Source organism: Hibiscus syriacus, unplaced genomic scaffold, assembly GCF_006381635.1.
Source record: "Hibiscus syriacus cultivar Baekdansim isolate YM2019G1 unplaced genomic scaffold, ASM638163v2 tig00111166_pilon, whole genome shotgun sequence".
Lineage (NCBI taxonomy): Eukaryota > Viridiplantae > Streptophyta > Magnoliopsida > Malvales > Malvaceae > Hibiscus > Hibiscus syriacus.
Genome location: NW_024063008.1, coordinates 1948708 through 1973105, shown reverse-complemented (window position 1 = coordinate 1973105; position 24398 = coordinate 1948708). Strand labels below are relative to the sequence as shown.

The following is a 24398-nucleotide window of genomic DNA, read 5'->3' as shown; positions in this document are numbered from 1 at the left end:
AAAAAATTATATTTTAGGTTGTATAAATGTGCCGACACATTTTGTAGTGGTCTTTCAAATTCTTTTGAAGAAAACTGTTTTACCACAAGAGTAGTTATCTATATTTGTATATTGAATAAAGTGTATGTAACAAGTATTTGATTTGATTTGCGTAAACTGATATATGAAAGAAAAATGGAGTCAATGGGTGGAAAAATTGTTGGTGGCGCATATGACTTTGAAATTGAGGCTGAGACTCGAAAGCAACCAAAGGGTGGATATATGTAATTCTAGTAAGTATCAATATCTTTTTGTTATTATTGTTGAAATGATAATTGGATTAAAGTATTTAAGAACTTTAAATTGATTACAAATTTTAAATGTTGACAGTATGACCGAATGTCAAAGGATGAAGGTATGTGACGAACACATCGGTCCAGTATGTATATTGAAATTGACATTGAGTATTATTTAGTGTTAATGTATTGATTAAGAAATGTTTATGATTAATATTAGGTGAGAAATGATGTGTTGGAGAAATGGAATTCGATGAGTGATGCTGATAAGAAACCTTACATCGCACAGTCAAAGATGGATAGTGAAGAATACAAAGAATTAAGGAAAGGACATGAAAAGAATGTATTCATTAAACTTGTAAATACATTGATACAAAATATATAAGAACTATAACATTATATATTGTTAAAAAATGTAAGAAGTGTCGACAAGGTGCATCATTAAAAGAGTGAATTCATTAATTAAACACCTTAAGGAGAAGGGTCAGTTGAATGTGATGGGAGAAATAGGGTTTGGATCATTGGTAGGAGTAAGGGATTGACCTATTTGGAGGGAATTATGTCGATCCTTGATGGCGTAATTTGATGTCGAACAATGTATTGCTAAATATGGTGATTTTTCATTTCCTCTGGGGATCCCATGTGCTGTAGCCGTCTTGGGGGGTAGGAAATGAAGGCAAAAGTGTTGTAGAAGTCTATAAGAGTAAGAACTGAAAAGCACTTGCCTCCAAATATGGTTTGAAGCAGAAGGTGACATATGTTGAACTTGAAGAGGAAATCAAAAGTGGATCTTACGGGGGGATGAGCTGAAGGTCAGAGTTCTATTGTACCTTGTCGGGATCTTTCTTTGTCCAATGGGTGATACGTCAACGAACAAGGACTATATGAAGCTCATTTGCGATGAAGGCTTGAAGGGTGAATTCAATTGGGCTGAATATGTCCATTCGAGATTGATTGAATCAATAATCACCTTTAAAAAGGGTATCTAGAGATACCTCAAAGGGTGCATAGCAATCTTAGAGGTAAATGAGTTGAAGAACGTTTTTGTTTTTTTATATAAAATGATAGTATAGTTATTATAAAAAATTATAAATTTTATTATAAATGCAGGTTGTACTGTTCAATTTTTGGTCATGTTGTGAGGCAGTGCCAGATTATGAAAGAATCGGAGTGGCACGCATCCGTGCATGGGGGAAGAAAGAGGTGGTTAGAGTGATGGCAAAGTTGAAGTTGGATAGACCGAGGAAGTAAGAAAGGGTAATAAATGTAATTAAATAATATTAAGAATATAATCAATGTCTTAATATTGTAACTTAATTTTGAAGGTTATTGGCAAGGAGGTAGAGGAGGCAGACGAGAAGGAAGAAGAGATGGTTGTATTGGGGGATGATGGTGAGAGGGATGATGGTGAGAGAAAACAGAGTAAATTCGACATTTTGATGTCTGAATTGGCTGATATAAAAAAAATCCAATTTGATATCATGCAAAGACAATCAAGAGTTGAAGAGATACTTGAGAGAGTCGAAGAGAGACTTGAGAGAGTCGAAGAGACACTTGAGAGGCATAAGGGGGAAGTGAAAGGAAAATTAGATGGAGTGGTGAAAGAAGTTAAGGTGTTGAGGGGTGAATTCGTAAAGGAAGTTGAGGGGTGAAGTGGTGAAAGAAGTTGAGGTGTTGAGAGGTGAACTTATGGGGGTTAAGGGGGTGGTTGATGAGTACTTGGATTAAGGGGAAAATTGAAGGGTGAAATAAAAGAAATGAAGAGCTATGTAGAGCAAAAATACGATGAACTGAAAAAATATAAAGAAGAAACGATGGAGGAAATGAGGAGGAAGGATGTCGATGTGATCTATACACCAGAGAGTGTTATAGATGCAGATTTGGATTCGGAATATCCTGCACCCCAGAAGAAGAAGCAGAATGTAAGTTGAATAAAATAAAACTTAATTTGATCTTTATCATATTGTTGTGACAAAAATTTGTATGCAAGATTGTAGATTAAAAAAGTGGATATTCCAATCGGAATTGATGACCTCGAAGCTGCAATTTATGATTATTTATGGAATAGTGGGTTAGAATCGGGGTAAGTGAAATATATTGCTTTGTGAGTGATATTTAAATATTTCATGACAAAGATATTAATCCTAATGATTCATACAGATATTCTGTAATCTCAATGGGAAATCAATTCGCTAGTGTATCCGACATTGCAACGTTGAAGCCTACGGAATGGGTTAGCGGTGTGGTAAGTAGAGTGTAAAAAATGTTAAAACCTATTGAATATGTTTTGATTGTGTAACTAATTTTGTTAGGTTATTGATTTGCTCACCTGGACAGTATGCTACGATTCGAAAAAATCACTTCGGAGGATTAACTGCCTTCCATACCACTTAGCGGTGAGTTAAATTAATAAATGTTGAAAAGTAGTGTTATAGATGGTAAATTAATAATGATTGTCGTGTAATTGCAGCAACAGGTGTTGGATGTCAACAACAAAGTAAGGGTTGAGGATATTACTAGCTTTTGGGGTATCATATTATGTAACTATGTGAAATTCACCCACTGTGAGAAGGTAAGACACCATACGAATTGTAAATGATGTTTTCGGATATAGAATGTTGAATTTTGTCAAATTGGGTGTGAAATTTGTTGCAGATCATGATCACAATAAACTACCATAATTAACATTGGTATCTATTAGTGTTGGATATGGTAGATCGTATTGCAACATTATATGATAGTTTGTTTACATCTGAAGCAGCTAAATAGAGAGTGAATGATGCTAAGAGATTGGTATGTATGAAAGGAAATTATGTTAATTATAATGCATAATTTGTTTGGATCATAACTTCATATTTTTTTAATGCAGATGAAAATATTAGATAGTTATAATAAGAAACGCAATTGGGTAGAAGCATGTGGATCTCTAGGAAATCGCCCCTTGAAAAATTTCAAATTTGTAGAGCATAAGATGAATGAGCAAGTGAATGGGTATGAGATGTTATCATGAATAGAAAGCTTAATTTATGCAGGTTTCATAATTGACATGTGTGGTATTCAAATTTTGTAACAGATATGATTGTGGCATGTATGTGATGATGCGGATGGAATCGATCAGTTCTACAGGGGCAACTGATTATTTTGTAAGTTGAATTAAAAATTCGTTTGCGGTTAAATTGTTAAAAGTCATAGATTGAATATTATGGTTTATAATACTTAACGTACTGACAATTTGAATATAGGTTGTTGAACAGTGGGATCGATCGCGAATATTAAACGATCTCGTAAGCCACAATCAAAATCAACTAAAAGATGAGATAACAAAAACTTCCATGAGACACAAGAATAACAAAAGGAAATGATGATGTAAATGTAGGGTTAATTTTATATGTGAATGTAATTATGTATGAGATGAGAAAAGTTAGCAGTAGGTTATTGTACATGTTTCTTATACACAGTAAGAGTCACGTTGATACTTACGATATATGAAGATATTTGTATGCATTATTCCAAATGTCATCATAATTGTCATCATGTGCGGCACTGAATAGCCATTCCATATTGAGGGTATGTACAATAACTACAAAATTCAATAACTTTCAAGTAAAAGGTAAATTTACAATGTAGGTGGTAAAAATAGACTTTTTAATGACAAAATTAATAAACACAGAGATTTGTTTCCAACATTTTGTCCAGTATGGTTCACAAACGTAAAGTTTCCAAAAAATAGGTAAGCAGATGTGTCGATACATTTATAAAAGTATCGATCCCAAAAACATTGAAACCCATAATTATAATGTAATATGTAATTTTTTAATATAACCGGTATAAATATACCAATTTTATGTGAGAATAGGTCTACATAATGTATCTACACTTTAGAAATTGGTGTCGATATTTTTTGTCCAGAATGAATCCCAAAATGGTGAACGCATAAAGTGTCGATATATTTATAAAAAATATCGATCCCAGAAACATCGAAACCCATAATTATAATGTAATAGGTAATTTTAAAATATAACCGGTATAAATATATCGGTTTTATGTGAGAATAGGTCTATATAATGTATTAACACTTTTGAAATTGGTGTCGATACTTTTTTTCCAAAATGAATCCCAAAATGGTGAACGCATAAAGTGTTGATACATTTATAAAAAGTATCGATCTCAAAAACATCGAAACTCATAATTATAATGTAATATGTATTTTTTTCAACATAACCGGTAAAACTATACTTGTTTTATGAGAGAATAGGTCTACATAATGTATTGACACTTATGGAATTTGTGTTGATACTATTTGTCTAGAAGGAATGCCCAAAAGGGTGCATAAATAAAGTGTCGATCCCAGAGACATCGAAACCCATAATTAATGTAATAGGTAATTTTGTAATGTAACTGGTATAAATATACCGGTTTTATGTGAGAATATGTCTACATAAAGTATCGACATATTTGAAATTGGTGTTGATACTTTTTTATCCATAATGAATGCCCAAAATGGTGAACGCATAAAGTGTTGATACATTTTTAAAAAGTATCGATCCCAGAGATATCGAACTCATAATTATAATGTAATAGGTAATTTTGTAATGTAACCGGTATAAATATATCGGTTTTATGTGAGAATAGGTCTACATAATGTATCGACACTTTTTAATTATGCATCGATACATTTTGTCCAGAATAAATGCCCAAAAAATGGTGCACGCATAAAGTGTCGATACATTTATAAAAAATATCGATTACAGAAACATCAAAACCCATGATTATAATGTAATAGGTAATTTTTCAATGTAACCGATATAAATATACCAGTTTTCTACGAGAATAGGTCTAGAAAATGTATCGACACTTTTGGAATTTGTTTCGATACTTTTTGTCTAGAAGAAATGCCAAAAGGGTGCACCCATTAAGTGTCGATATATTTTTAAAAAGTGTCGATCCCAAAAATATCGAAACCAGTAATTATAATGTAATAGGTAAATTTCCAATGTAACCGGTATAAATATACCGGTTTTATGAGAAAATAGGTCAGCATAAAGTATCGATAATTGTTAAATTTGTGTTGATACTATTTTAAAAATCGCATGTTTTCCCCCTTCATTATTTATAGATTATAATCGATATAAAATCCAAATTGATAAACCCTAAACCTAAAGGCAGAAGAAAACTCTTCCTCTCCGACGAATACCATGTTCTCATAACAGTGACGATAAGATATTTAGGTAAATTTATCGATATTTTATGGGTTTAATTGATTTCCAAATTGGACTTTTTTTCCTAAATGTGTTTGTGTTCCAATGTAATAGCATCCACACCCAAAATGGCTCCAAAACGTCAGCATCAGAAGCACGGTCTTTCTCGAAGCTCTTCTCCACTCAATTCTTCTCAACCACAACCTCCTTCTCAAACAATCGCTTCTTGTGAGGAAATCAAGTCTTTCGAAACTCTGAACTTTAGATCCGATACGGAGAAAGAAAGATGGCAGAGGAGTTTTAAAGTAAGGAAGATTCGTCCCGAACGTGTCATTGACCTGGGTTTCTTGTTCGATGATAAATATGCATTTAGTTTTAAATCCAAATTTATATCTTGGGATTGGCTTGAATTCCTTTGTGTAGAACCAAAATATTACCCCAACCTAGTTAGAGTCTTCTACAACAATGTTTCCTTAGAGCACGAGCCTAATAAGACTAATATAATAGGAATTAATACCCATGTCATGGGGAAGGATATATTTATATCTTCGGATACTATTGTGGAGGGTCTAGGTGTCAAGAATAAAGGGGATTCAGATGAAAATTCATTAGATACTACAATACAACGGGTTGCTAGAAATAATCCAATTCACCTAGATGTAGAGTCGAGAGTGTTTCACCTAGATGTAGATCGAGAGTGTTTCACAAATGCTTACTTGGTATATCCGGCCTACTGGGGGAAAACATTCAACGCTTCGAGACAACAATTATTGGTGGATAGCAAAGTATAAATCCCAAACGGCTCCAACATTGCTAAACTGATATTTAATACAATTGTATATATGGTCCAAAGGAGCAACAATTTCACTTCACTACCATATGATGTGTCATCACCTATCTGTTGAATAAGAAAGAAGTTGATTTTTTGCATGACGCCCCTGTTCGATTAACCCGCAAGATTGACATGTTATTTATTAAAAAAGCGGGATATGATTTTGTTGAAAAAGTCGGTTGGAAACGTGTCAAGGATGTCGGATTAGATCAAGAGAGGGGGGAAACAGACCCCATTGGCCATGAAGACGACCAACCAATTGGAGACGCAATGATGGAAGAAGCTTCAGAAGCTCCAGTTGGAGAGGATGCCACAATTAAGACGGTGATGGAATACATGGTCAATTTTCGGGAGCATATTGATTCCATTGTGAGTGGAATGCGAGCCGATATTTCATCATTACGCGATGAAGTCTCCATGTTGCGTGACGAATTACGTCAACGACATCAAACGAGTTAGGTAATTAATTATTTATGTTTCTAAACATTTGCACATTCTGAAATGTATTTTATTTTCTTTTAACAGATGTGGACAACCAAGAGGTCAATGAAGATGATGATGATGATCCAAAAAAGTATATCGTGTTTGTAATGCCACCTGCAAGAAAACTTGTAATTTTTTATATCAATGGTGTCCTTGCCTACTTCCCAAGATAGCCAAAAGGTTTTAATTCTGTTCTTTTGTATCCATTATTTAAACATATAAGCGTAGAAATTTAATCTCATTTTCTTCATGTTGTAGATGTTGTCCTCAGAACATGATTATATGAATTTATGCATTTTTGTGTAGACAATTTTGTTGTTGCCATTTGGTCTTCCAATATGAGGTTAGAACTGTTGAGCAATTGAATTACTGTAGCCAAAATCGTTAATATACAATTAAATGTTAACATTCAAACTTGATTACAATCTCATGCATAACATCGACCCTGTACTTGAGAAACTACCTTTGTTGTCTGACCATTTTCTATTCACTTGGGTAAGATGAATGTCATTACAGTTTGTTGACTTTTATTTGTCTATGATTCCTACATATTTATGTTCGACTATTTGTGAACAGGATTAAGCAAATTGCAAAACATACGATAATGTTACCTACTGTAAAGATCTCAATGATGTTTGAAACGTGTTTCCTCATTTTAACGACCTAAATACACTATTGGTCGATGATTCACCGGAAAAAATGATTTATAATCCTGTAAGTTACATTTATACAATATGTTTTTCCAGTTAAATAGTTGTTCATACATTGATTGATTAACAATTTATGTGTTTATATAGAAATACAATTACATATGTCCACATTCCTTTGACACTGCTTCCCAATGCTCTAGGTATGACACAAATTTATTCCTGATTATGCGAATTTAGTTTATTGTTAGTAAAATTGCACCTCATTAGTTTAATAATTGAAATTATTTATATATGTCCTCAGAAAAAAGGCGGTAACATACAAGAGTATTTGGAAAATTTGTTGAAGGCACCTAATGTTTTGGACTTCGTTAGAAATAACCTTTTTCATCGGATTAATTTCGTTGTGGGTACATTATTTGAACATTGTTATGTATAAATTTCTTGTGTATGTATGTTTTGGTTTGATTATATTATGTGTATATCTTCGTTCGGATGGGATGGGATGGGTTGTGCATAACAAAACAATCTATCTATCCCTTCCATGTGAGTACTTTATTCCCACCATGTGACAAGTGTGACAACCCCATCAACTCACAACTCAGCTTTGAATTCAATCAATATTGTCTTTTACCCGCTTGATGGTTCATAATGCATGTTACTTGAACAGTATGAATCAATTATGCAATTTCCATGTTTAATTTAACACTGCATTTCAAATTCATTTCATATGTAATTGGAGTTTGAATTTAAATTTCAATTTGAGTTTGAGTTTCAATATAACTTTCGGCTCCACTATAAATATTAACCCGAGCCTTTGTTCCATCCAAACAACAACTTACTCAATGGAAGCATCGGGAGTGTTTCAAATTTCATTTATAAGGTAATAACTTATTAATGTATACAGATACATTTGAGGATTGTTGAAATATCAATACTAGTTATTAATATATTTTACATCTGTGTGCAAATGTATCGAAACACATTATTAAAGAATCGTTTTCTATAATCTACACAACAAAGTTTTCATACTTGGAAATATCGGTAACTTACAAACATGTATCGACACATAAAGTTTCTAAACTTAAAGTTTCCCATAAAGTGTTGATACATGTTTAAAAAGTATCGATCCCAAAAACATCGAAACCGAAAATTATAATGTAATAGGTAAATTTACAATGTATCCGATATAAATATACCAGTTTTTTGAGAAAATAGATATACATAATGTATCGACACTTGTGGAATTTGTGTCGATATTTTTTGTCCAAAATGAATGCCAAATGTGGTGCACGGATACAACGTCAATACATTTTATACCCATAATTATAATGTAATAGGTAAATTTACAATGTAACGGTATAACTATATGTTTATGAGAGAATATGTCTACATAATGTATTGACATTGTGGAATTTGTGTCGATACTTTTGTCTAAAATGAATGCCAAAGGGTTGCAGCATAAAGTGTTGATACATTTTAAAGTATTGATCCCAAAAACATCAAAACTGATAATTATAATGTAATAGGTAAATTTACAATGTAACCGGTATAAATTTACCGGTTTTATAAGAAAATAGGTGAACATAATGTATCGACACGTTTTAGATTTGTGTCGATACATTTTGTCCAGAATGAATGCCAAACGTTGTTCAGGCAAAAAGTGTCGATACATTTGAAATTGTATCGATCCCATTCGAAACCGATAATTATAATGTAATAGGTAAATTTACAATGTAACCGGTATAAATTTACCGGTTTTATGAGAAAATAGGTGAACATAATGTATCGACACGTTTTATATTTGTGTCAATACATTTTGTCCAGAATGAATGCCAAACGGGGTGCAGCAAAAAGTATCGATACATTTGAAATTGTATCGATCCCAAAAACATCGAAACTGATAATTATAACGTAATAGGTAAATTTACAATGTAACCGATATAAATATACCGGTTTTATGAGAGAATAGGTCCACATAATGTATCGAGACTTTTAAATTTGTGTTGATACTTTTTAAATAACACGTTTTTTCCTTCATTATTTATATGTAACGCTACATAAACCCTAAAGGCAATTCTATTCTCTTCTACTCTGACGAATATCAGGGTTTATAACACTTACGATCAGTTATTCATGTAAATGTATCGATATTATGGTTTTGATTTCCAAATTGGACACTTTGTTTCCCTTCTTGTGTTCGATAGGTATGTTGTTGAAACCTTAATTTTTTTAAAAGTCTTCGGAAAGAGGGGTTAGGTTTTAAAGTTTAATGTTTGTGAATGGTTATAGGTTGAAAGTTCAATCTTTGTTCGCGAAGATGATGACCTTCAAATGGAGCCCTAGCGTATCAATATTGAAGAAAATCGAAAGCGACCAGTAAGTATCAATGTATTCATGTAATTGTTCTTGAAATGGTAACTGGATTAAAGTATTTAATCCAATTTAATTTATTCAAATCTCTACAGTCTGACTGAATTCTAAAGGATAAAGGAAGCTCATAATCATGTTGATAACATAGCCATTAAAACCCCTTGCAGGGTCCAAATGGTAAGCTAGGAATCGGTAAGGCAAGTATCCTTTGAGGGTTTAGGGTTTAGAGCCCTCAAACGTAAGGAGTGCATGATTGAACATTACTTATAATAGTTGTATTCAGTTGTTGAAGAATTGTTCTTAATTTTTTTATATAGGGATAGTTGTTATGATATACATTCACGTTTCATTGAACATTACTTATAATAGTTGTATTCAGTTGTTGAAGAATTGTTCTTAATTTTTTTATATAGGGATAGTTGTTATGATATACATTCACGTTTCGGGACCAATTAGTTAGATGCGTGTAGTAGCCTATATCCTCGAGGCAGAGCACAAGAAATCTGTCACTTAAAAATTTACCAAGAGCGGTAGCTTTTGCTGTGCATGACGACCGAACCTAGAATCAACTTTGCAATTATGCTTATTGATGAGTGTTTAAAATCGTTAATCTTTGCTCGTTATTTCTTCGATTTTGTCGAATTATTGCTGCTGAATTGGTCGTGTTATACTTGTTTTTGTACAAGTCCTTGCTTTCCAGAATTTGTGACAAAACGGGCAAATTCTGCATTTTTTATTATTTGGTCACGACTGGAGAAATGGGCACGACACGGTCTGAGGTGGCAGTTTCTAGAAGGTCCAGTCAGCGGTGGTTTCTAGAAGACTTCGTCCGCACGCCTTCTGGAAGATTGACGAGCTGAGTTGCATTAGGAGACTAATTTAAGTTTGAATTTAAATTTAAAAACAATTATCTTTTGTATTATTTTATTATTTTCTTTGCTTATCTCTTAGGCTTTGAGAGGCTATAAATACCCACTTGGGGTAAGCCTAAACACATCATTCGAAATACATTCCTCTTTTCTCTCTAGTTTTTATAAAAGTTTTCTCTTTTCCTTTTCAAGTTCTTTTTATTTTTCTTTATTTTTAAGTTTTATTTTTATGCTAAGTATGACTTTTGGCATGCTTAGCTAAACTTTTCATAAGCCGAGAGCTGTCGCGATGATTCAATTCCAAAGGGAGAATTGAAACGGTCCCTTAATATCTTCGGAATATCTCTCTCAATCTCTGCGTTTATTTTTCAAAATCAAAACAGTTTTCAAAATCAAAGATTGACTTTGGTCAAGAGGTTGTTGCGATTAAACGTGTGGGAGGAAGATTCGACTTATAGAAAGACATTCGACTTCCTAGGAACACACTTTGCAAGATAGCTTCGCCAAGAGGGAATTGAGATCGGAATTGACGGTTATAGAAACAACAATCCAAGTTAGTCGCCACGAACTTAAACGGTATGTGATCTACGACAATAGATGTTGTTAGAATCAATTACCGAAGCCAGAATCAAATATTGCCTTGGGTATTCGGTATACAAGATAGAGTCACAAGGATAGCCCTTGTAGACAAAGTAACCGACGTGAATCCCGAAGAGAAAATCTTATTCGATGATCTAAAGGAAATTGAATCAAAACGAAGCTTGAGGCTACTTTTACCGTATTTATTCACAATCTTCATACTCTTATTTTTATTTAAATTGTTTTTATTTATTTTTACCATTTTAATCTCATATTACAAACCCCCCATTTTTACTATTTTCGCCTGGTTAGAACCATTCAAACATTAAATTGTGATTTTCTAAGTCCCTGAGGATTCGACCCTTATTTCTCTATACTACGTATTTCCTTTATTTATTGATTGAGAATAAGGAATTATTTTGACATCGAAAATGATAGTTGTCAAATTGGCGTCGTTGTCGGGGACTTTGCCAAAGTTACTAATTTTTTTGTTTGCTTTTGATTTATGACCAGGACTAATCCGGGCACATTAGTGGAGTACAACCCGGAGATTGAAGCTGAAGCTATGAGACTCCACGCACAGACACTTCGGGAAAGAATAAGACAACAAACAAATCCAGAAGAAGAATCAAATTCAGGTAATACAAATCCGATGGCCGAACTTACAATTCGGGAGTTAGCCGCGGCACCCACTGAACAAGGACCTATGTGCATTGATTTTCCCCAAGGCAAAACTCCATACCAGTTGAAGACCGGTCTTATTAATCTTCTCCCTACATTTCGCGGATTGCCGAACGAGGATCCACACAAACATCTCAAGGAATTTCACATGGTCTGCTCCAGCATGACACCATAGGGAGTAACCGAGGACCAAATCAAACTTAGAGCTTTTCTTTTTTTCTTAGTCGATTCAGCTAAAGAGTGGTTATTTTATCTTCCCCTTAATTCTGTAACTACATGAGCTCAAATGACTCGTTGTTTTCTTGACAGGTTTTTCCCTACGGCAAAAGTAAGTGAACTACGAAGGAGAATACTTGGAATCAAGCAGCTTGATGAATAGTCACTTTACGACTACTAGGAGCATTTTAAGAAGTTATGTTCTAGTTGCCCACAACACGGGTTAGCTGAACAAACACTCCTTCAACACTTTTACGAAGGATTATCTCCCTTGGAAATGAAGATGATCGACGCTGCCAGCGGCGGAGCCTTGGTGAATATGACTCCTACAGAGGCAAGAGACTTAATATCGACGATGGTCGTAAATTCCCAACAGTTCCGCGCAAATAATGAACCTTCTCGAATGGTTCATGAGATAAGTTCATCTTCCTTAGAAATAAAATAGACAAGTTAATTGAAGTCGTAAACTCTCTTGTTGCAGGAAAGACAAGACAAAACCGATTATGTGGAACATGTGCACTACATGATCATCCAACAGACGTTTGTCCACTAATTCAAGACGACGCATCTGCTCAAGTCAACACAATTAGAAACTTTCCGAGACCTAACCAAAGAGCTTACAATCCTTACGGTAATACATACAACCCAGGATAGAAGGATCATCCGAACTTCAGTTATGCTCAGAACCTGAGACCGAATCAAGGCTATCAAGAGAAACCACCTCCGCCACCACAACAGCCGCAGAAGTCATCATTAGAGTCGATTGTCGAGAGGTTAGCACTTTCCCATGAAAAATTCCAGAATCATACTCAAGCCCACTTACAAGAGATAAACAAGCAGATGAGCCAACTGGCTCAAACCGTAGGTCGCTTAGAATAACGAGGTAAACTTCCATCTCAAACTGAAGTAAACCGAGGGGGAACGTCAACGCCATCACTCTTCAGAGCGGTACAGTAGTGGTGCCACCTGTTCCATCAAACGAAGCAACCCAAAAGGAGAAAATGACTTATGATTCAGGGTCCCAGAAAGAGAATAACGAAGAACAAATAGACGACCCGACGCCGTCTCCCTACGACGTGCCACCACCTTTTCCATCAATGTTAGTTAAAAAAGATAAAAAAGCTGAGGAAAAGGAAATATTAGACGTACTTCAGAATGTGGAAGTTAACATACCTCTCATTGAGGTTATTCGAAAGGTTCCAAGGTATGCCCGATTTTTGAAGAATCTATGTACGACTAAAAGGAAGCTTACCGGAGTCGAGAAAGTGAGCTTAGGAGCAAACGTCTCAGCCGTTTTCCAACGAAAGTTACCACCTAAACTGAAGGACCAAGGTATGTTCACAATCCCTTGTAAAATTGGAAAGGTTGAGATTAAACGAGCTATGTGTGATCTTGGTGCATCAATTAATGTAATTCCTCTATCTGTCTATAAAATGGTCACTAATGATCCTTTGAAGGATACAAAGATTTCAATACAGCTTGCCGACAGGTCGGTAATCTATCCTGAAGGACTCTTAGAGAATGTATTAGTGGAGGTAAACGACTTGATATTTCCCGTCGATTGCTATATAATCGACATGGAAAATGATCGCACTAGCACATCTTCTGATATTCTTTTGGGGCGCCCTTTCCTGAGCACTGCACATACAAAAATTGACGTGAGAAGCAGAATTTTGACTATGGAATTTTAAATTGACGTATATAAAGCAATAAAATATCTTAATAAAGTGGAAAGTTTAAATTCTGTCGATTTAATTGATCCTTTGGCTGATGAATTTTTAAAGGCTAATTTTTCCTTTGATATATGCAGGGAGCTGGAGGGTCATGATGAAAACATGAATTATGATCATACAGAATTGAATTTAATTTCTTCTAAGCCTAAAGTCTTAGCTTCTGTTCTGCAGGCACCCAAATTTGAACTTAAACAGTTTCCTGATCACTTGAAATACGCCTTCCTCGGACCAAACAACACTCTGCCAGTAATCATATCAAAAGGGTTATCCGAGGAGGAGGAAAAAGACTTGATCACGCTTTTGCGCCAATACAAGGAGGCTATAGGATGGACCATCGCTGACATAAAAGGTTTGAGTCCATCTACTTGTATGCATAAAATTAAAACCGAAGAAGGCGCAAAACCAACACGTGAGGGTCAACGCCGGCTGAATCCACCAATGATGGAAGTGGTAAAAAACGAGATACAAAAACTCCTAGATGCAGATATTATATATCCAATTTCGGATAGCAAATAGGTAAGTCCGGTACATGTAGTTCCTAAAAAAATAGGAGTTACTGTGGTTGAAAATTCTGAAGGAGAACTGTACCAACACGAGTTCAAATGGGATGGAGAGTCTCATCGATTACAGGAAGTTGAATTCTTTAACTCGGAAAGACCTTTTCCTCTTCCATTTATGGATCAAATGAAGAACGATTACTGGTAAGTCTCATTATTGTTGTCTTGATGGATTTTCATGGGTTGAAAATTCTGAAGGAGAACTTGTACCAACACGAGTTCAATGGATGGAGAGTCTGCATCGATTACAGGAAGTTGAATTCTTTAACTCGGAAAGACCATTTTCCTCTTCCATTTATGGATCAAATGATAGAACGATTAGCTGGTAAGTCTCATTATTGTTGTCTTGATGGATTTTCAGGTTTCTTCCAGATTCCAGTGGCACCTGAAGATCAAGAAAAGTCAACGTTCACATGCCCCTTCGGTACCTTCGCTTACCGACGTATGCCTTTCGGACTTTGCAATGCACCTGCCACATTCCAAAGGTGTATGATTAGTATTTTTTCTGATTTTATTGAGAAAGGTATTGAAGTCTTCATGGATGACTTCACCGTTTACGGTAATTCATTCAAGGAATGCTTATTAAACTTGAAAAATGTGTTGCGTCGGTGTCTAGAATTTAATCTTATTTTGAATTATGAAAAGTGTCACTTTATGGTTGATAAAGGTTTGATTCTAGGACATATTGTTTCATCTAAAGGAATTGCGGTAGATAAGGCGAAAACCGATATAATACGTTCACTTCCTTACCCTACTACGGTAAGGGAAATTCACTCTTTCCTTGGCCACGCAGGTTTCTACCTTAGATTCATCAAGGACTTCTCTAAGGTGGCACAACCATTATGCGAGCTCTTACAGAAGGATAAAATCTTCAATTTCGACCAACAATTCCAAGAATCATTCGACATATTAAAGGAGAAGTTGGTTTCGGCACCCATAGTCCAACTGCCAAATTGGGACTTTCCCTTCGAAGTTATGTGTGATGCTTCGAATGGAAGTGTTGGAGATGTGCTCGGACAAAAGATCGGAAAAGAGCCTCACGTTATCGCTTATGCGTCTCGTACCTTAGATTCCGCACAACGGAATTATTCAACGACCGAAAAAGAATTATTCGCTATTATTTTTGCATTAGATAAATTTAGATCATATCTTCTTGGCACTAAAGTTGTTGTTTTCTCTGATCATGCAGCCTTGAAGTACTTGCTCAGCAAAAAAGAAGCGAAACCACGACTAAACCGTTGGATCTTACTCCTCCAAGAGTTTGATTTGGAAATCAATGACAAGAAAGGATGTGAGAACTTAGTGGCCGATCACTTAAGCCGACTTCCAATCACTACCTGTGATCCTCATGTTCGTGAAGAATTCCCGGAGGAAAGCTTGATGATGACACAGAAGTTAACACCTTGGTCTGCAGATATAGTTAATTACTTAGCTACAGGTAAGTTGCCATCTGATTTAACGAGAGCCGAAGTAAATCGCATTAAGAGAGAATCTCGTTTCTTCATTTGGGATGATCCATATCTCTGGAAACATTGTTCAGACCAGATAATTCGACGATGTGTTCCTGAAAGCGAGGTAAGCTCAATTTTAAATTTTTGTCATTCATATTAGTGTGGCGGACACTTCAGACCGAAACGAACTGCCCATAAAATTTTAGAATGCGGATTTTTCTGGCCTCATATTTTCCGTGATGCTTACTTGTTTTGCAAGTCGTGTGATAATTGTCAACGTGCAGGTAATTTAAGTCGGAGAAACGAAATGTCCCTTAATCCTATACATATATGCGAAATTTCCCATAATCCTAGAGGCTAAAGCCACTCGAAACAACGATGCTAAAACTATTGTTCAATTTCTAAAGAATTGTATTTTTTCTAGGTTTGGAACACCGAGAGCAATAATAAGCGACCGCGACACACACTTCATCAATCGAGTAATTGATATTCTCATGAAAAAACATGGAGTGAATCACAGAATTGCCACAGCTTATCATCCACAAACAAACGAACAAGCAGAAATTTCAAACCGAGAAATAAAGATGATTCTTGAGAAAATAGTTAAGCCAAATCGCAAGGATTGGAGCTTGAAATTAATTGACGCTCTGTGGGCTTATCGGACTGCATACAAAGAACCTATTGGCATGTCACCATACCGCCTTGTGTTCGGTAAGTCGTGCCATTTACCTGTCGAGCTAGAGCACAAGGCATATTGGGACGTAAAACAGTACAATATGGAGCTAGAAGCGATTGGCGAAACACGGAAGTTACATATACAAGAGCTTGAGGAAATCCAGAGAGATGCTTACGACAACGCCAAAATATATAAGAATAAAACAAAAGAATTCCATGATAGAAAAATTGTTTCTAAATCTTTTTCTATTGGAAAAAAAGTTCTTCTTTTTAACTCAAAATTAAAACTTTTTGCAGGTAAACTTCGATCAAAATGGAACGGACCTTATACAGTAACTGGAATATTTCCTTATGGCGCAGTCGAAATTGAAGACAATTCGGGCACTCGGTTTAAAGTAAATGGACACAGGATTAAACCATATTATGTGAATAGCGAAGTTTGCCTACTTGAAGATCTCAACTTGGAAGAACCTGTAGTCTGAATCAGGTCATCGAGCTAACGACGTTAAACAAAAGCGCTTCATGGGAGGCAACCCATTGTTTTCAATTCCGTTATATTTTTATTTTTACTTTTTATTTTTTTGATCAAGCATGTTTAATTTAATTTTTATTTTTATTTTGCAGGAGCCAAATATTTTTATTCAAACTTAAACGGTGAGAAATTGCATAATTATGATTCGAACAGTTCGAAACTCAGTGCACGATCGAGCACAGAAAAAAAAAGAATGAGAAGCTTGTGCGCACCGTTTAATTAACGACGCACGTTAGCAGAACCCAAGGGGGGATTCGGCACACGTTAGCGAAACCCAAATCATTTTTTCCCCTAGTTTGATTCTTCTGCCGCCCACCTTATCCTCTTCTTTCTTTTAATATTTCGTGGACTCTACCCTATCACCTTTCACCTTTTATATTATAATAACAAATTCCACCCTTTATCCATCCACTTTTCAATTTTAAAACTCACATTTATCCCAAAAAAAACCTCATTTACTTCTAATTCAAACACCCCAACGTACGGCAGAACCAAACTAAACTCAACCCTCTTCATCTTTTCATACCCGATCGCCCCCCCCAACGCACGAACCTTCCCACTCCTTCTCCGCTATGGTGCACACACGGAACCGACCCGAGAACGCCAACGCTCCCCCACCCACCGTCCTAGGAGGACGACGCCATTCAAACGCGCCAGCGTTCGTCGAGTTGCCGAGTGACTCCGACTCCATACCGTCGCCTCCTCCGACTCAACCGACGTAAGGTCGTGGCCCCGTACCGATATCACCGTATCACTCGTCTTTTGCACCGACCGCCTCCTTCCATCCCGGGCCAATCACGTCTCGCCGTCCGTCCCCTCCACGATCTCCATCTTCATCTCCATCGTTTCATTCACTTCCGACCGAAGCAACACCGTCACGCTCACGACGGACGGCATTCTCGTCATACTCTATGCACTCAGCGGCGTCGGATAATGCTCCCGAGGTAAATTCTAGTCCTGTTTTAGTACAACCGTTACTAATGTACCATCCTATTTACGGTTTTACAGAGGATTTTACTACCGGTTTTCCACCACCGGACCCATCGCCTGAAACATCGAGCTCACGACAGTACCACGAACGTGATGCTTCGTCGACCCATCCACCTCGCCCGGAGGATGCACCTGACAGCCCGCCGCCAGCCCATGAAAACCTGGAGCGCAACCGTCGAGTTCGATCATACGTAGTCCCTCCCGAAGAAATGATGCATGGGTATTTGCAATTCTCCGATGATGAACTGGTACGTTTCGAGTCGGTAAACACCGCCCTTTCCGTGTAGCTAAATATATTCCAACTCGTACTCTAGAAACATTGCATTTACGTGAGACTGTTCACGCATACTTTGTTGCCATTGGTTGGGAACTTTATCCGATGATTAACTGTGGAACGTTTTATGAACTTGTGTTTGAATTTTATGCCACTTTTAATTTTTCGCCCCAACGCCTGCTTAATGTTAGCTCACCTGATGTTGTCTCATTCCGACTATGTGGAGACGTGGTTATGAGCCCTTACGAGTTTAGCCGGACACACATTTAACTCCCGCTCGACACGAGCCTATCTTATCCATGACCCAGCCTTGCGCTATATCCATCGCTTCCTCGCCTACAACTACTCCGGTCGGAACGAATCATCCTCCTCCTTAAGCCGAGTCGAGTTATTTTTTTTATGGTGCATGTCTGCCGGCGAGCGTGTGAACCTAGGATTTTGGTTTGCTCGGGCCTTTGAGATCGTTATTCGATCTAATTGCCCACTTATCCTTGGACTTTACATTACACATTTAGCTTCTCGCATCGCTCAATTTGATGTAACACGATTTACTTATGCTTTCTCTGCAGATGAGCGATGCTTGGACTCCATGGGCCTACTTGCAGGAACCCCGAGCGCACCTTACTTCATTCCACCAGGTGTCCTCACTCCTCGCAACGAGCGAGTCTTCACACGCCGAAACACACCAGCGCCTCCTCCTGCAACCCCACGCCCGGATATGCAATCCCAAATGGATGAAGTCAATGACCGCCTCCACTCCATTGAGACGAACATCACAGAGATCCTCTCCTACCTACGTCCTAGCGCCTCTCATCGCGGCTGAAGACATGGTCGTGGTCGACATTAAATCCGGGGAGTTCTCTATTCATTCTCTTGCACTTTAATTTTTGTTTTGAGACAAAACGCTTTAAGTGAGGGGGAGTAGAGTGTCGATTAAATTTCCCTTTGCTTATCCTTATGCTTTGAATCTAGTATGTGTTGGTTGAATTGGTCAGAAATTTCATTGATTGTCTTTGTCTTGTTGAAAATTTTTGGAATGATATGCTTGTTTGGGAACACATGATTGTTTATGTTAGGATATTCTTGATAGCGAATAGCATGAATTGTGATAAGTTGGTATTTTTATGTGATATTCCATGACTTTGTTAGTTGAAATGTGATTAGCTCAATGCATGAAACAATTTGCTGAGATTTGAACCTTTACGAGCATATCATTTTTGCTCTCTGATTGAGTGTGTCGAATTTGGCATTGGTATTCTAGAACCTGAATGTTAAATACTGTCGAGATTACACATGAACATGATGCTTAAAGATGATTTGAGCACCTTAGGATTAACCATTCTGTTTTCCCACTAAATTGCCTACCCATACATTTTCCCCTTAGTTAACCACTTTTGAGCCTTTTCTCGTTTCTTTGTTTTCACCATATTTATAAACCCGAGCCTTTTTATTTTATCCCTCTTTTCTACCTTCTTAAGGGCAAGTGAATAATTTTACCATTGTATGCTCCATCGAAAAAAAAGGGGTTGAATGCGAAGAAAAAAAAGGGTTGAATGCGAAGAAAAAAAAACAACAGTTCGAACGAGAAAAAAAAAAGAGGTTGTTCGAAAGAAAAAGAAAAAAAAGATGTGAAATGGAAAACGAAACAAAAACAAAGAGAAAAAAATGCATTTTGTTGTTTGATATATGTAGTTTTTTTATCTTGTTGTGCTTAATATTTATTTTGATGGAGTTGAAATTATTATTTGTTAGTTCCTTGCCTTGAATTTTTTGCCTTATATTTAGCCTTTTCCCTATCTTTACCTAAGCCCCGTTACAACCAATAAAAGAACCTTTGATTTATGCATCTTGTTCTTATTAGTAGTGGAGATTTGATTTACTTGCAGGCTTATGGTAATACCGTGTAAATTCTGACATCGAGCGTTTCTTTACCCCAAACACATTGAGTGATTTGAGTGAATCCCGGTAAGGTATTGAGTTATGAGCATTTAGATTAATGACTGAATGGATATTACAATTGCACTTTACTTGTTCCAATTGGTGATGTTCAATTGATTGATTTCTTGACTTGAATAGTTATTGTGGTCTCTACCTTACTTCCTTGAATGTGAAACTTGACAAAGAACGTTTAATGAAGTTTTTGACTGATATGGTAAATCATACTTGAGGACAAGCATGAGATAAGTGAGGAGGAATTTGATGAGTGTTTAAAATCGTTAATCTTTGTTCGTTATTTCTTCGATTTTGTCGAATTATTGCTGCTGAATTGGTCATGTTATACTTGTTTTTGTACAGGTCCTTGCTTTCCAGAATTTGTGACAAAACGGGCGAATTCTGTATTTTTTTTTATTATTTGGTCACGACTGGAGACATGGGCACGACTCTGGGAACGACACGGTCTGACGTGATAGTTTTTAGAAGGTCCAGTCAGCGGCGGTTTCTAGAAGACTTCGTCCGTACGCCTTCTGGAAGATTGACGAGCAGAGTTGCATTAGGAGACTAGTTTAAGTTTGAATTTAAATTTAAAAACAATTATCTTTTGTATTATTTTATTATTATTTTTGCTTATCTCTTAGGCTTTGAGAGGCTATAAATACCCACTTAGGGTAAACCTAAACACATCATTCGGAATACATTCTTCTTTTCTCTCTAGTTTTTATAAAAGTTTTCTCTTTTCCTTTTCAAGTTCTTTTTATTTTTCTTTATTTTCAAGTTTTATTTTTATGCTAAGTATGACTTTTGTCATGCTTAGCTAAACTTTTCATAAGCCGAGAGCTGTCGCGATGATTCAATTCCAACGGGAGAATTGAAACGGTCCCTTAATATCTTCGGAATATCTCTCTCAATCTCTGCGCTTATTTTTCAAAATCAAAACAGTTTTCAAAATCAAAGATTGACTTTGGTCAAGAGGTTGTTGCGATTAAACGTGTGGGAGGAAGATTCGGCTTATAGAAAGCAATTCGACTTCCTAGGAACACACTTGGCGAGATAGCTTCGCCAAGAGGGAATTGAGATCGGAATTGACGGTTATAGAAACAAAAATCCAAGTTGGTCGCCACGAACTTAAACGATATTTGATCTACGACAATAGATGTTGTTAGAATCAATTACCGAAGCCGGAATCAAAGATTGTCTTGGGTATTCGGTATATAAGATAGAGTCACAAGGATAGCCCTTGTAGACAAAGTAACCGACGTGAATCCCGAAGAGAAAATCTTATTCGATGATCTAAAGGAAAATGAATCAAAGCGAAGCTTGAGGCTACTTTTACCGTATTTATTCACAATCTTCATACTCTTATTTTTATTTAAATTGTTTTTATTTATTTTTACCATTTTAATCTCATATTACAAACCCTTTTTTTACTATTTTCGCCTGGTTAGAACCATTCAAACATTAAATTGTGATTTTCTAAGTCCCTGAGGATTCGAACCTTATTTCTCTATACTACGTATTTCCTTTATTTATTGATTGAGAATAAGGAATTATTTTAACATCGAAAACGACAGTTGTCACTTATCATGTTGAAGAGAATCTGCTAAATAATAGGATTTGCACACAACTGCAAGCATTTTAAACCTTAAACCCAACTACTCACATGGAAAATTACGCAACAGAGATGTCAAATGAAGTCAAATGAAGAATATACATGGTTAGTCACGAAATTAATTTACTAACAATAATTAAAATAATTTATTGATAGTGACAAGATCTTTGTCTTTAGGATTTTGGTTCCTTATCTTCAAGAGATTATGGAAATCAAACTCAAATTTAACAACTATTCAGTTTTGAGAATCTTCTCTTTCAACATCATCATCTTCATGATTCTCCAAAATTACAACCATCTTGTTGTCTTTATAAATTTCTTAAAAGATATTATTAGTATGATAAAATAGTTGATATTTATTTTCAACTTAATGTTCAGAAACGGAATAATCTTACCCCTTCTTCTCCACATATGATTAGAAATCATTTAATATAAATAAAATCACATAATAAAGTAAATCGAAATATATCTAATAGATTTACTTTATAGTCTTCCTTAAAAATGTTTCAAGACTTTAAAAAGTCGAAGCAATAGTTTGTCGGTCTCATAGCTCAACTCATTGTACGTGAACCAACCATAATAAAATTCTTAAACACATAATAAAGAATTAAATAAGGCAGACCATGGAAACATGAAACAATTCACTAAGAATAAAATGGTCATCTACCACCTTCAGACAATTTTGTTAAAGCTTAATAAACAATTCAATTGCTTGTTAGAATAGACACAAAAATGTTAAGGCATAATAATAATGCCATAAAACAACAAATAACTACAAATCAAAAGTTATAACCGCATAATGATTATAACACATTCATGCTTACCAATAAATACCATTTATTAAAATGATATTATAGTTCACATTGTTCTTAAACGCAGAGTATATGTAAATTTCCAAAAGTCATATTAACACACATTAACCAAAAGAAATGTGCATATTTGCGTGTAACTGCATGAATTAATGCAGTTACAGACGGACTCACCTACGGTCGCCCATTGGCTCTGAAAGAAAAGAGCGTGGAGACCATCGATCCCTGAAGCTTTGAGAGGGCTCATATTGAAAAGTTCTTGCTTTATTTCATCATTGGAAATAACGGCATCGAGGCACTGGAGATCGGAATTGGATAGCCGTAGAAATTTCTCTGATTGGGAACTGACCTGTACGACCCTATTACCCCAATACAAGGAGAAAAAGAGAATAGCTTCATTACGAAGGACCTCATCTTCGAAGCACCAGTCACCACTGCTAAGTTTCATCCCTTGTATTCGATTTGATTTTGGACGGGTCATTGCTCGGGAGTGGAAGTATTTGGTATTTCGATCCCTGTCTTTGACCCAAGTAGCTCTAGACTTTTGTTGCCAAAGCAATTCCTCATGGTCCAGAATGTCCTCTAATTTTGTTCTAACTTTCAGCTCCTTATCGAGAAGGTGAGCAGAGCTATTATGGTCGAACATAGCTTGGATGTTGGCAAGATATTTTTTAAGCTTTTGTTTTTCTTGGTAAAGGTTACATAAACCTCCCTGTTCCAAACGTGAAGAGAGGAAACAATAGAATTAATCGAGTTAGAAATAGTACCTCATTTGATCCAGTTATCCTGAATAAATTTGTTGAATTGTGGATGTTTGGTCCACCCTGCCAGGAACCGAAACGGCCTAGGTGAATGTGGTTTGGAGGTGCCAGGAGACGTGAGAAGCATAGGCCTGTGATCCGATTTAATCCGCGCTAAATGCTTAACAATGGCCAGCAGGGCTAGATCATTCCATTCATTATTGGCAAGCACCCGATCAAGCCGCTCATGGACCCCACCGCGCGACCAAGTAAATTGTGGACTCTTAAAACCCAAATCTATGAGGTTGTAATGAGTTATGAAATCATGGAAGGACAACCAGTACCTCGCCTAAGACCGCCCTTCTTTTCATCACAGGATAGAATCGCATTAAAATCTCAGGCAATGAGCCATGGGGCGCCATTTGTGATCGGAACAGTTCGAAACTCTCTCTAGAGAGCAGTGTGTTTCCTTTTATCGGGATTACCATAAATGATAGAGACAAAAAGAGGTCTGGCCGAAACTGTCGAAGTGACTTTGGCATGGACAAATTGTGGGTGGGCGGCTATAATCTCTACTCGGAGATGAGCATTCCACACCATCCATATGCCACCTGAGAAACCAGCTGCTTCAACTCTGAACGAATTCTCAAAACCAAAGCTTGCAATTGAACGGTCGGCTTTGATACCGCTAATACAAGTCTCCAGTAACGCCATTAAATCTGGTTTATGCTCCTGGGTATACTCCTTAAGAATCCGAGGAAACCTGTGTCCGCCACAACCCTGACAATTCCAAGTCATTAGTTTAAAATTCATAATCAAAAGGATAGAAGAGTTACCTTACTCCAGTAACGCCATTAAATCTGGTTTATGCTCCTGGGTATACTCCTTAAGAATCCAAGGAAACCTGTGTCCGCCACAACCCTGACAATTCCAAGTC

The 24398-nt window shown here is 36.3% G+C and overlaps 1 protein-coding gene across 1 annotated transcript; it reads right to left on the bottom strand.

The window, feature by feature from the left end:
- Positions 1 to 22147: 22147 nt before the first annotated feature.
- LOC120155311 lies at positions 22148 to 23883 on the bottom strand. Its single transcript, XM_039166866.1, has 3 exons — positions 23806 to 23883; positions 22896 to 23433; positions 22148 to 22218 (listed from the first exon to the last, which is right to left on the bottom strand). Exons 1-3 carry the CDS (start codon positions 23881 to 23883, stop codon positions 22148 to 22150), a joined length of 687 nt encoding a protein of 228 aa, XP_039022797.1.
- Between the last annotated feature and the right edge of the window lie 515 nt (positions 23884 to 24398).

Coding starts and splice junctions, on each gene's coding strand:
- LOC120155311 (XM_039166866.1), bottom strand. CDS start 23,883: ATGGCGCCCCATGGCTCATTGCCTGAGATTTTAATGCGATTCTATCCT. Junction 23,434..23,805: donor GAAGGGCGGTCTTAGGCGAG/GTACTGGTTGTC, acceptor CGTTTGGAACAG/GGAGGTTTATGTAACCTTTA. Junction 22,219..22,895: donor GAGCCAATGGGCGACCGTAG/GTGAGTCCGTCT, acceptor AAATTTATAAAG/ACAACAAGATGGTTGTAATT.